At 42.1% G+C, this 13303-nt stretch overlaps 1 protein-coding gene across 1 annotated transcript in view; it reads right to left on the bottom strand.

The window, feature by feature from the left end:
* Positions 1-13303, bottom strand: part of skib (v-ski avian sarcoma viral oncogene homolog b) — a 32081-nt gene that overhangs the window by 2203 nt on the left and 16575 nt on the right. Inside the window, exons 2-6 of the mRNA XM_034219380.1 lie at positions 1792-1905; positions 1466-1569; positions 1123-1352; positions 351-625; positions 25-255 (exon numbers count right to left, since the gene is read on the bottom strand). Of these exons, the coding sequence (XP_034075271.1) occupies positions 25-255; positions 351-625; positions 1123-1352; positions 1466-1569; positions 1792-1905 (954 nt within the window). The remainder of the gene's footprint in view (positions 1-24; positions 256-350; positions 626-1122; positions 1353-1465; positions 1570-1791; positions 1906-13303) is intronic.

The following is a 13303-nucleotide window of genomic DNA, read 5'->3' as shown; positions in this document are numbered from 1 at the left end:
TTGATTATGTTGCAGACATCTCACCTGAGTGGAGTACTTGACCCGGAGACGTTCAGCCTCGCAGCCTTTGTCACACACTCGCAGCTGTCTCTCCCTCTCCAGCTCTCTTTTCAGCCGCCCACTAGACTCCTCCGCGTCCCTCATCTTCCTCTCCCAATCCACGCGAAGGCGTTCGATCTCCTTTCGCAGGTTTCGCTTGGCTTCGATGGCCTCACGAAGACGGCCTTTCTTTGCCACCCTCACAAACTCCAATTCCTGGTAACAAAGACATCAGAATCATTTCATGTTTAAAACACAGAGATGACTCTCATTCCTGCCACATAGTATTTCACAGGAACAGGATGTCATACCTGCTGAAGGCTTCGTTTCGCTTGCAAAGCAACTGCCAGCTTCTCCTCCTGCTTCACTCTTATCTTGATAATCTCCTGCAGGAGTTTTTCCCGGGCCTCTTTGCTGTCTGTGCCTCCATACAGCATCTGTCTCAGGGTGTCCATCTCTGGACAAACCATCTCCGACTGCCAGCCGGGTGCGTCCTGAGGTGGAGGGACGCTCTGAGGGGTCAGAGTCTGAGACACACTGCTGCAGGCTGATGGGGGAGAAGCCATGGAGGAAGCTGGCACGGGACCTAAGAGAAACATAGTTTTACATTAATAAGAAGACCATACCAAGAATATGGTTGTGTTTACTATTTTCACACTTAATTGCAAACTTGATGTGTTAATGTGTTTCAAGTCGACTCAATGTATGGATACATAACTTTGTATTCATGTATTTTAATTGTAATTTCGACTTTTTAAGGTAAAAGTACCTCCTGGCATAAAAGGTGGAAAGTACTAGCTACTTAGTTATTAGCTAGATCTCAGTTTTAAAACATGGAAAAGTAGAATGTTGGGGTTTGTTTTTTTGGCTAATAACAGCAAGATTAGCATGCAACTTGTATTTTCCCTGTATTTCTTCTACTAAACACCAGGGGGCGGAGTTGTACAGGAATCACCCTGACCTCCTGTCCAGTGGGGCTCACTGTGTAAAACCAGTTGTAACTGTAAAACCTGTGTATAATATCAACTGTATACATCTTGTCATTTGTCAAGTTTTCTGTTTCTTCTGATTATTCCAACTCACGGTCATCACAGTTGTCCACATCGATCTCTCCGTCTGTGTCCATGTCCTCCGGTTGGTTGGCAGGACTGCAGGGAGGCGGTTTTACTTCAGGTTGTGCGTCTCCATTATGCATCTCCTGTGGTGGCCTGGAAATGACTGCTGACCCCCTGCTAGGAGTGTGGCTGTCCCTGGGATTGACTGGAGGGGCCAGGGGAGCCGCTGTCAAAGTCTCGTGAGTCTTTGAGTAGGACCTGTGTAGACAATGAAGATCAATATAAAGATTTCCATGGTTGTAAGTCTGATATTAACAATTATATTGTCTCTTTAAAACTAAAACTACCACAGCTTTCATCAGATGACTCACCTATCCACCTCCTTCTTAGTGGCCGGCTTTTCTTTTTCTCCTGCTTTGGGAGACCAGGGGCGGAAAGCGGAGGGCCTCTGTTTCATTTGGACCTGTTTCAGATCCTGCAACAACAAACCAAACAAACTCACAATAAACTACCACTAGAATATAAAGTAATCTGTGGTGAACACACTCGAAGGCCCCTTTTCATTTAACTAGGCTGAATGTTGAGAGGCCATACATAGGTGATAATGTGATGATTCAAAAAGACAACGGCTTATAAGTTCCCCCTTTGACCTTTGCGGCAAATCCGGTTTTCACACTAGCAATGTGTGCATACAAACCTTGTGTGCAGACTTTGACAGCGATTGTAGCCAGTCGGGTTTCCTGTCTTTGTCAGCTGACGGAGATTGTAATTTGTCAAATTTGGACCTCTTGGCTGGGGCCGGGCTTGGAGACTGGGGAGAGGAAAGAGATTAGACGGTTAATCATTGTGATCCTTACAGAGATAAAGTGCACATATTACATCATGGAGTACAGTGGATATTTCAGGAGCCCACGACTTCTAAAAATGCTACTGTATGACTGTTAATGGCATTATTCATAGGCAGCACACAGATATGTCAGAACATGGAGTGACTTTTTACAGCCAAGAGCAGAGCCTCACAGAAAGCAAGAAAATCCAACCAACAGAGAACAAGTCACAGAGAGACAAGGGGGATAGAAGATGTGTCTGTGTAAGCGTTCAGTCTTGAGCTTGGCATGTCTACATGATTGTGTGTGTGACTGTGTGTGTGTGTGTGTGTGTGTGTGTGTGTGTGTGTGTGTGTGTGTGTGTGTGTGTGTGTGTGTGTGTGTTTGTGTGTGTGTGTGTGTGTGTGTGTGTGTGTGTGTGTGTGTGTGTGTGTGTGTGTGTGTGTGTGTGTGTGAGTGGGAGCAGGGCTTTGAGCTGAGCAGACACTCAAGCTGGTCTGGCTGGCAGCCAGTAGGGCTACATTGCTCCCTGCCAGGCAGAAGAGGCGCCATCAGGTGGAGCAGATCGACTGCCCGAACCACAGAAATATTGCAGTATAGAAACAGAGGGAGACAGAGAAGGAGACAAATTAAAGTAATTGCACTCAGATCTGACAGACGATTGAGTTGAAGTGTTCAGAGAGAGTTCAGGGAGGGCCGCAGAGGCATGAAATGTTCCAGCGAAACTACGCTTAGAAAACCCGGGGAGGGAAGCATCTGCCTTGTTAAGTGCTACAAAATACAGAATCTCCAGAGACCCTGATTGTATATATTGTAGGGTCTGTGTGTGTGGCAAGCTGCAGCCCCGTGTTGAGATAGCTTCTCCTCAGCTCTCAGGTCTGCACTTGTCAGACAGAGGATATGTTTACCTATGCAGGCGCGGAGGCCAGCACAGACCTGCCTGCTGCTCTCTTACTCACTACTATGACATTCTGCCTCCAGGAATGGCAAACACTCCCATCTCCTCGTCTGCCTGTGCGATTCAAGACAAATGATTACTCTGTCTACATTCAAAATCCTCAATGGAAAACACTCCTGCGGGGTTGCGAGTAGTTGTGAAACCTTTATCGCTGCTCCACTGTAATCACCTCAAGATGGAAATTAATGACAAACCTCATTTAGCATTAAGCGAGAAGCCCGGCCGGTAATGATTCACGTCTCACAGCTTTGCTACACAATGCCAGCCGCTGCATGAGTGTGTGTGTGTGTGTGTGTGTGTGTGTGTGTGTGTGTGTGTGTGTGTGTGTGTGTGTGTGTGTGTGTGTGTGTGTGTGTGTGTGTGTGTGTGTGTGTGTGTGTGTGTGTGTGTGTGTGTGCGTGTGTGTGTGTGTGTGTGTGTGTGTGTGTGTGTGTGTGTGTGTGTGTGTGTGTGTGCAGGCAGCTATGAGAATGAGTGGGAGTGGGGGTGCGTGGGGAGTTGGGTGGTTGGTGGGTGTTGACATGCATACAGTATGTGTGTGTGGGAGTGTGTGTGTCTGGTACAGTGTGTTCAAGGGTGGAGGTCTGGCACTGTATACCTGAACTACAGATAGCCAAATTATCTGTAGCGCTGCAACAAAATAACTAAAAGAGTTTCTACAAGAGTTTTATTAATCATTTTAAATAATAGTGTAGGTAATTTATCAAGCAAAAGGAAATCTGAAATGTATTATCTTAGTTAAACGGATAAAACAAGCACTTTGCCTTGAGATCTAGGAAATAGTGATCAATTGGATAAAGGACTGGCTTTTCTAAAGCCAGTTGAGTAGCACTTGAAATGTTTTTGCTCTATGAAACCTGATGTACTTATATGATTCTGTTTTCTTCAAGTTGTATTTTTTGGACGAACGCACTTATTGTAAGTCGCTTTGGATAAAAGCGTCAGATAAATGCAATGTAATTGGTTTCACTTTTGTCTGGTACTTTTTAAACAAATTATAAAATCACTGCTCTTCATTTCATAATCCTAGATCAAATAAAATAAAACTTCATATACTTAAAACATTTTTTGAATTCATATTAGCTTCCAAGTCTCCGAGTGTTGACATATAAACACTTTAAAATCCAAATGTGTCAATTAAACAAGAGAAGAAAATATAAAGCAAAATATAACAAACATTTGTAAAATACAATAATAATAATAATAATATAAATAACTTCTACCAAAACATTTTTTTACAGTTTTAGTTTCTCGTCCGAACATATTGACTGCTTTTAAAAGCCTTATGTTAAAGTAAACTGTTACCAATTACCCCCCCCCCCCCCAAAAAAATATATCCACAATCTGATGACTGATCTCTTTTTTCTAGTTTTACTTCATACAGGTGTTTGTTTCATGACATACACATGACATGTTTGTCTGGACACTCCCCTCTAGTCTCCTTGTCTCACAAATCTGTCTTCCAGTCTAACCTGTAACCACACACAAACACACACACAAACACACAACACACACACACACACACACACACACACACACACACACACACACACACACACACACACACACACACACACACACACATACACACACACACACACACACACACACACACACACACACACACACACACACACACACACACACACAAAAACAGCCTAGTGTTTGTTTTTGCTTCTGTAGGTTAATTATTTGAACCCAGACCTCCAGCTGACTGCATCCCGCTCAGCAGTGATCGTCCACTCACCTGCCTGACTCAAGGCCGGTGGTTTTCTAAGAACTGCTGCCCTGATGTAATCAGACTCTGTAATTACTGGCATGACTGTTGTTTTCCCGACAAAAGGATGTCTGCCTGTCTGGTACTATTTCTACCCTGAGGTTTACAGCTCCAGGAAGACTAGGAGTGCTAGACATAATAGAGTCAGAAAACAGACACTCCCAGACACCACTGGGGACCTGCTGGCTAAATCTGACACTGACCTCACAGGAGAGCAGTCGCACAAGCTTAACTCACCACCACATCATAGACATAGCATGGCCACAGAGTCATAACACCCTCTGCGCACATCCTACTGCCTAGCAGGACCCACTGAGCCAGATGATAGGACATCCCTCTCTCACTGCTAAGAGAGGGAGACTTCCTCTGAGGAGTTTGCTTTGGCCCAGTCCCCTGTGGGAACAGAGTCTTGAGTAGGAGGGGGGTGGGCCAGGGGAGCGGGACCACAGAGGAAGCACTGAGCTGAAGGAATGTATACTTGAAGGCCAAGTACAGCCTCTCCTTTAAGACTCCATTCAAGCATTGCCCTTTTCAACTCGCTATTGTATGATATTTCTTTGAGGCGCTGTAATGAGGGAGCGTTTCAAAGCAAACCTGTAGGCTAAACAGGGTCTAATAGCAGCTGGGCAAGAGTAGACCTGCTTTATTTTTTAATTAGTGCCATATAATAGCATGGTAATACCGGGATAAGCCCCAGCTATTTTCTTGCTGGCATGGCAGATAATCACTGAGAAACACAACACATTGGAAACATATCAATGTCAACGAGCGTTTGACCTGCTTGAAGAATAATTTGTCAATATTGTGCTAACTGGAGCGTGATGGGGATTGTACTGTTTTTTTACTTGAACATGGAGCTAATCAACACTATTTGTTTATTGAACCCTGGTGCAGTTAATCTAGGACCAAACTAGGGCTGCCATTTGTTGTTGAACTGAGAGTGAATTTCACTACAACACTACAGAGAATACTGATTGAAGGGGGCCCTAAATCCAAACCTCTACCATGTGTTGTTGTGAACCCCCCCCACCCCCCAAATTATCAAGAAATACAACATGGGGTAGCACTCATCTGGTGAGACAAAAATAGTTTCCCAGCTGAACTTCCTCGGGCAAGAGTCATACAATACCAACGCATGCTGCATGATAGCATGGCATTAAGAAAAGTGCACAGCAACAAGACACAACAGTTTCAGATTACGGCCTCTTTTCCCGTCCTAAACCCCTGAATGTAATCCCCAGATCGACATGTGCTTAGTGGGGCGCTGTCTCACTCAAGGGCACACCAACTGGCATGGCTCACTCGGGTGACAGCCTTAGTTGGAAGTGAGAGAATACTAGTTTTAGTAATCTGATCCCTGTACAGTGTAGTTTGGTGTGGATGTTCACAAGGATGCCTTGAGCTCTCTATTCAACTCTCACTGCATAAATTGGACCTCTTGATTTATATAAAGCTCTGTGGTAACTTTGTAACAGCTGGGGGAAAATTATTGCTGTCTGCCCAAAATATCCCTGAAACCTCATCCGTGCACCCACACCGATACAACTCAAGCTCCCATTTCCCCTCGCTAAATCTTAGCTTAATTTATCAATTTATTCTGTCTCCACTGCTGTGTCCATTTTTGAGGATATATTGTTTATGTAGCTGAACCGAGCCATGACAGTTTGGACACAAAAAGAGAGCTGTAAAGCTGTAAAGCTTATTGGATTGCCCTAATTGTCTTTAGGATTGAGACTTGATGAGGTCTGAGAGCGACTGCTTCCCAAGGTGGAAAACAAATCATAAGGTCCGCACAGCTTGACGTTTATAGCTTAAAGGCAGTGTTAGAGAACTGCCATGCTTTTGTCGTGCATTAATAAAGTGAGCTGTGTGTGGAAGATTAATGCTACACAAGATCTAGTGACCACAGATGCATAAACGTCCTTATATCGGCATCTCGTTGTAGATTGGTTCCACCTCGGTTACTCTTCCTGAGGTTTTTTTCCTAAGTATATAGAGTTACGTCTGTTGTACATATGTAAAGACTTTTTAAATTATTGTTATCCATCGTTAAGTCCTTAAACCTCAGAAGAATTATTCATGTCTCATAATTTAACCGAATGTAGCAAAATGTACTAAACGTTTTAGAAGTATGCTCTATTGTAAAATTAGATATAATTGCTTAATTTATTATATTGTATTATTATTATAAGCGTCTTGTTGTTGTATTTGGTCGAGTTGGAGCTTATATTTTATGTACACCGTTTGTACAGTATATTTCACAAGTGAATCATATATTTTGGTGTCAATTCCTAAATAGCTATTGAATATTTAGCAAAGTAAAAATTATATTATTTAAAGCGTGCCCAAATATGAATTCACACTATTAAAATAAACCCAACTCTCTATAATACTTTGCTAGCATGTTTCATTTCTACCTTCTGCGTCACGAAATAAATATGTTCCTGATTGAAGTGAGTTCTCTGAAAGACCATCTCCCTGGTGAAAACAAACAAAAAGAAAGATTATACCGTACTCACACGGGCGGGAAATGAATTCCAGTTCAGGTCCAAACATGGCAACCGTAATAACATGGACATGCCTGCCTGCCTTTCTTACAGTATGTTGACAGTAGCATCCCAATCACTCTCTCTGTGAGGATGACCTCGCAGTACAAAGGGCTCATAAGTCATTCAAACAGACATGGACACCCGAGACTAAAACACACGAAACAGATATCGCCGCAGATTATACATTATTAGCATGAGCATGTTTGGTATGGTTGTGAGGCAAAGTTATCTTAGGAAATGAAACGTGCTCTATGACGGGTGTATTTATAGGAGCACATAGCGCCAAATTCAGCAGATAGTTGTCTGAGCCCCCCGCTGTACTATTACAATAAGAGAATTAAACTCCAGAGCACATGATCTGTGAAGACGCAAGGCTGTGTCTGCAAACCAAGAAAGGCACACACACACACATACACATAAACACACACAATGCCTTTATGCTTCTATTCACATCTAGCACACTTATAATGTAGGAGCAGCTGCAGCGCTAACCAGGAGGCTGGAGGGGATGAAGGTTAACGAGAGAGGAAGAGCAAAAACAGACTCGAGTTGACCTACGTTTATTGAATTTCATTTAGTGCTCCTGAAGGGTCAAATGAATTCTTACTCAAAAAGGATTTACGAAACTTTCAGGAACATCATGAATAAAACAAGAAAAAAGACTTCTGCTAAATCGTGAGGAAATTAGATTCAAAAGCCAATTACTACTTTGGTTTTGGTCGATTCTGGGTTCAAAACCTCACACGGAAAAGGAGTAAAGTGATTTTCTTTTTGGGCTTCAAGCCAAACAAATGAAATATTACATGTCATGTAAATATTGTTATTCCTTTTCTTCAATTCTTTGTATCCTCTATTCAACAGTATCCATTGATGACCGTAAAAAAAAACGCTCTGTTAAATTAGCTTTAGCTGCAACTCTACTGGAACACACAGCAGTGATAAAGAGTGTTTTTTTGCTCCTGAATTGAATTAAGGGAAAGCTGTGAGAAAGTCTTTGTCGGGGCCACTAAAATGGTTTCCAGGTAGGCGTGTGCAAGAATACTTCCCACGCCTAAAATAGTGAAATTCTTTCATAATGAATTCCAGCTGTTTTTACCATTGTTACAAAATGTAAAAGTTATCATTATTTATAAAGTATCATGCAGCCGGGTTGCAGAGCGTGTGCGACTGCATCCTGCCTCACATACATGTTTGCGTGCCTTCACAGAACTTGATCTCCGCTGTGCAACAGTGCCAACGCCATCTTTGCCATGCTAGCTTAATCCCTTGGCATTACATAACACTCATCTGTGCCGCTAATGCTTCTCTGTGTATTTAAATAATATATAACTTACATGTATTTAAATGTATCATTGTGACATAATTCTAAATCAAATTGTTAAAAATACGTCATAATATGTTGTAACAATCAGGTTAACATCTGTTAACAACACAGCTTTGGTTCAATAAGTCAAATCTTGGACATCAGTGCCAGTTTTGTGGTCATAGAGGGACAGGCAATTGATTCTAAAAGTAAAATGCCCAGTTTGCTATGAGGAGTTTAGAAAAATCCACAAAAAAAAGTATTAAACCTGCTTTCATTCCAATTATAATTATTGGGATTTAAAATTCCCCAAATCTAATTCATATTAACAAAGAAAAGAATATTTTGGATTTGTTGAAAATACAAGTTATTTTTTCATTATTTTCTTTGCGAATACGGTTCCACTTGTGGGACCACAATTCAATTTCAACAAGGGTCACTTGTTCTTTCTTCTGCAAGAAGTGGAACAGAATGAGTTTCAAATACAGCCAGGATAACATATCTGAGAATATTAAAAATATTTCTTTTAAAGGGGCATTCAAGTTTCACATTCATAATATTGGGAGATGTGCATAACGTTTTTTTTAACAAAATAATCATCTAAGTTTAAGGTCGACATATCCTGATTTTAAGTGCACAGTAAGCACCGAGCTTTAAAATAAATCTGTTATTTCGCATACTGTAATACAATAAAAAACTTTCATCGTCAGTAAAATGCCCTTGGCTGTCTAACTCAATGCCCCGGTTCATAATGCAGGTTTTCGGTCAAATATGAAAGAATTTAGAAAATTCCTCCAGGGCCGCAGAAAACCCTTAAAGACGGTTTTTACGGGCTTAAAAAATGATTCCTTAGACAAATTACAAAAAATTATGTCTGAATAAAAGACAGCATAAACAATGAAAGAGAAAAGTTACAATCTGTGAATTTCTCGCTGAAAAAAACCCCCAACTCTGTCCTTTCTGAGACACTTGGGTGTGTTAAAAAACCATCCTCTCTTTTCAGAGCTCTGATGTCTCCGGACTGGAAACCTTGGTTTGTCACTGATAAGCACACCCCTGCCTGTACGCAGGGGAAGTGTGCGCCGCCGTTCCCGCTGTCAGCACACTCCCTCTGTTCAGTCCAGTCTGACTGGCTTGGTTTTAATCCTGCAGATTAATACTAATGCCACGGCAAAGAAGGCAGAAAGACGATTAAAATGTCACTGGATAACCTCTCCGCAACCCAAACAGTTACAGCTCATAATACACAGACCATTATATCACTCGCAGTACCTGGTACAGCACAACTCCTCTGCACCTCCCTCACAGGGCAGAGACGGTGAAGGAGTCAGGACAGACACAGGTCTGGGAGGGGGATGGAAGGGAGGGGGGGGGCAACTGCATGGGGACTAAATGTTCGGCCTCACCAGGGTCTAGACCTCCACTGAGAGATCCCCATGTTAACAACCGAGGACAGAGTCAAACAGGCCACCAAGAACACACTCTTATGCTAGAGAGTGGTCTTGTTATACTTGATTTATTTATTGTAAATAAATATATACATATAAGAGAATCAAAATCCCTGCTTAGTAATTAGATCATTCATTTTCACATTACAAACACATGTATCCTCATAGGCCTCCACTTTGCTGACTTCTCTAGAGTACCAATACAAATAACCTTTCTCTTCTTCATTAATGTATCTGACAATTCACTTCTTGATTATTCAATCCATTGTAAAATAACCAAACGTGCTGATCACAGTTGCTTGTTTTGTCTCCTAATAGTCCAAAACCCCAAAACAAAATCAGTAAACAACCAGATGAGACAGAAAAGCAGCATTTAAGATTTTTTTTTGGAAGGCTGGAAAAAAAACATTTGTTTAATTTCTATAAACAATTGATCCATTACCACCCAAAACCTTGCAGATATTCTTTTTTGTTTCAGCTCCTTAGTAGTCACTATTTCAGTTTCTTGGTCATAGGCATATATTGCAGACTAAATATACAACATAATAAAGACCCACTGCTTTAAATAATTAAAACAACAATAACCATCAGCGCAGTAACACTCGCTAATTTAGATAAAACACATGTATACGTGCTCCCTGAGCAGCCAGTGGAGAGGAGGGCAGGTGGCAGGTTTATTTGGAAAGATGAAAATGGGATGAATACCAAAGGTTAAGAGGTGTGAGGGGACGGGACGGGCAGAGGGGGATTTAGGGCAGGAGGTCATAAAATCTGTGAGAGGGCGAGGTGAAGTTAGGGTCACTGCTCACTCAGGCTCCCATGTGATGTCATTTCACCAACACAGTATAAGTCCTGAGAACTGCTCAGGAGCTAATTGGTTGAACCAAGGTAATAAATCCTGCTGAAATGTATAGATAGTACCATTCTAGTCATTCTGTTAAAATACTGCCTTCCTGGTCACCAGGTTAGTAAACCTCTTATCAACCACTGTTGTGTCTAAGACAATTTAAACAATAACATACTAACGAAATTAATAATACAGACACAGAATATGTCTTTTAAAGGCATTATTTTGGTTTGATTAACTTTGAACTTCAAATTCAGCTAAAAAGCCTGAGATCCAGGGTTTTTATACTGCACCACCACACAGGAGGTGTTTTACTAAAGCTATAAAGCAAGCAGAGAGCGAAAATATCTAATGGGTCCATTCAAATAGATAGAAAAAAGTAAGAATAAGAGACATTAAATTACAAAGCAATGGGCAACCTTGACGAAGGAAACTAAACAGTTTTACTAAAAATAAGTGTTTGACCAATTAACTGTGAACTGTGAACACATTTAAAAAACTACACCAGGGGTTATTATCTCTGAAAATGTTCACCTCGCTGAATCAAAGGAGGGCCTCACAGTGCGAGTGTGTGTATACAGTAATATTTGAAAAAGATCAAGTAGCATTTCACTTGTTTCCACTTGTTCAAGGAATTGTCTGTAAGGGAAATAGGGGATAAAACACCCACAACATCCGTTCCTTAGATCACACATTCCATCCTTAAACACTGGTTTTGTTTCCCTCCTCCGTTCATAGGAAAACATATCTGCTTACAGAAGTAAATAGGTGAGAGGGCTCGAGCCTCGAAGCTTCCATAAAATGAATACGAGCTCTCTAAAATGGAGGACTGAGAGGGGCGGGTGGTGGACCGCAGCACCTCATGAATTCTGCAATTTGACGTCTGTTTCTTGATTCTGAAAAATTCTTGGAAATGTCTTTTCCTGGATGATTTTTATTGCACAAGAGCCTGTGTTTTTCTCCATGGCAACCACATAACAGTAGAGCCCAACTAAGCTCTGACTCAACAAACAGAACTCCACAAAATACCCATTTCAGCGCCAGGGTTTTCCCCCTTCACCCGAGCTTTCCTGCAAACCCTTCCCGAGACGGCTTTAAACAGAGGCCGAGTGATCGCACTGACCATGAATGAAGACACATGCTTGGATTAATCAGGGCCCACATGTGACAAGCTACAGAAGGTATGTGAGGGAAAATTGACTCCTGGCGAGCCTCAGGTGCTGCATGGCTTTTCGCGAGCCAAAGCCCTGACACGTTTAGTACAGTAGGGCGGGCAGCAGCTGGGTACTGTTAACCTGCAGGAGCCCCACTTTGAGCAACAGCAGGTTCAGAACAAATACACTGGACAGCAGGGGCGGTTCTGGGGGGGGGGGGGGGGCAGTGCCCCCTAACACTGACCTCTGACCCCCCTGTGGCCCCCCTAACAATGAACATCTTTTTTTTTTCTTTTTTTTTAAATGTATATTTTCTGGTACTCGGTTTGCCAAAAACCGCAGGATTTGTTGCTGTAATGTGAGATTGTGCAGACACCCTTATGTAAAGTAGAGATGTAACTGTTCATTGCCTTTATTTTTATATAAATACAGTATCGTGTTAGTGCAAAAATTGCACTATAACTTAAGCTGAAGCTAACAGTAATAACTATAAGATCTATCTGAAATAAATAAGTGTACTGAAACAAATACCAATAACTGTATTGCATTGTTTTCTTATGCGCAATTACTTCATACTGTCTAGTTCTCTTTTTCGTCCTGCATTTTTCGTCCTCAGAAAATAACTGGCCCCCCAGTGGCCCCCCCAGTCAAATTGGTCTAGAACCGCCACTGCCGGACAGAGCATTACATAAAACTCTGTCTCTATATTGGTGGGCTGAGCTGGAAGGACTCAGGCGCTAATGTAGCCGCTAACGGGGAAAGCAGGCAGGCCAGGGATAAGTGTTGCAGGCAGGCACAGACCTGAGAAGGAGGGCATGATGTGTGTAACTATGTAATCTCCATGGCCTTTCCCAGCAAATCTCTTAGACAGGCAGGTTGGACGCTCACAAGATAACCTTCAAGAGACTAATTACACAAGTACTGCAAGAAATGCGAACTAGCTTGTGTTGCAACTAAGAATCTATTGATAATCTTCATTATATCCATGCTTTAAGCTTTCCTTTCAATTCAAAGCCGGCATTTACTGCAAAGACAAAGTTGTTTGAAGGAGACGTCGTCCTCCCACCACCTGTCCTTGAATCATACTCATCACTTAGCACGCCAGGAGAGGATTTAGTTTGCTGATTTCTCATTGGTGAACCGCCAACCTTCTTGTCTTGACTAGTTAAGGCCATTCCTAAGAAAACAGGACATGTCTGCTAAACTGTAACTTAAGACAACAGTGAGCTAGCCCGCAGTTTCAGCTGCTGTCGAGCAGCTGTAAGACTGTTAGCGTGTGTGGTTGCTCTCAGTCTTTTAGAGGCTTCACCCCAGCAAAAACACACAATCAAACTAAATGATCCTTT

Source organism: Gymnodraco acuticeps, unplaced genomic scaffold (genome assembly GCF_902827175.1).
Source record: "Gymnodraco acuticeps unplaced genomic scaffold, fGymAcu1.1, whole genome shotgun sequence".
NCBI classification, from domain to species: Eukaryota; Metazoa; Chordata; class Actinopteri; order Perciformes; family Bathydraconidae; genus Gymnodraco; species Gymnodraco acuticeps.
This window is presented reverse-complemented; position numbering and strand designations above follow the sequence as displayed.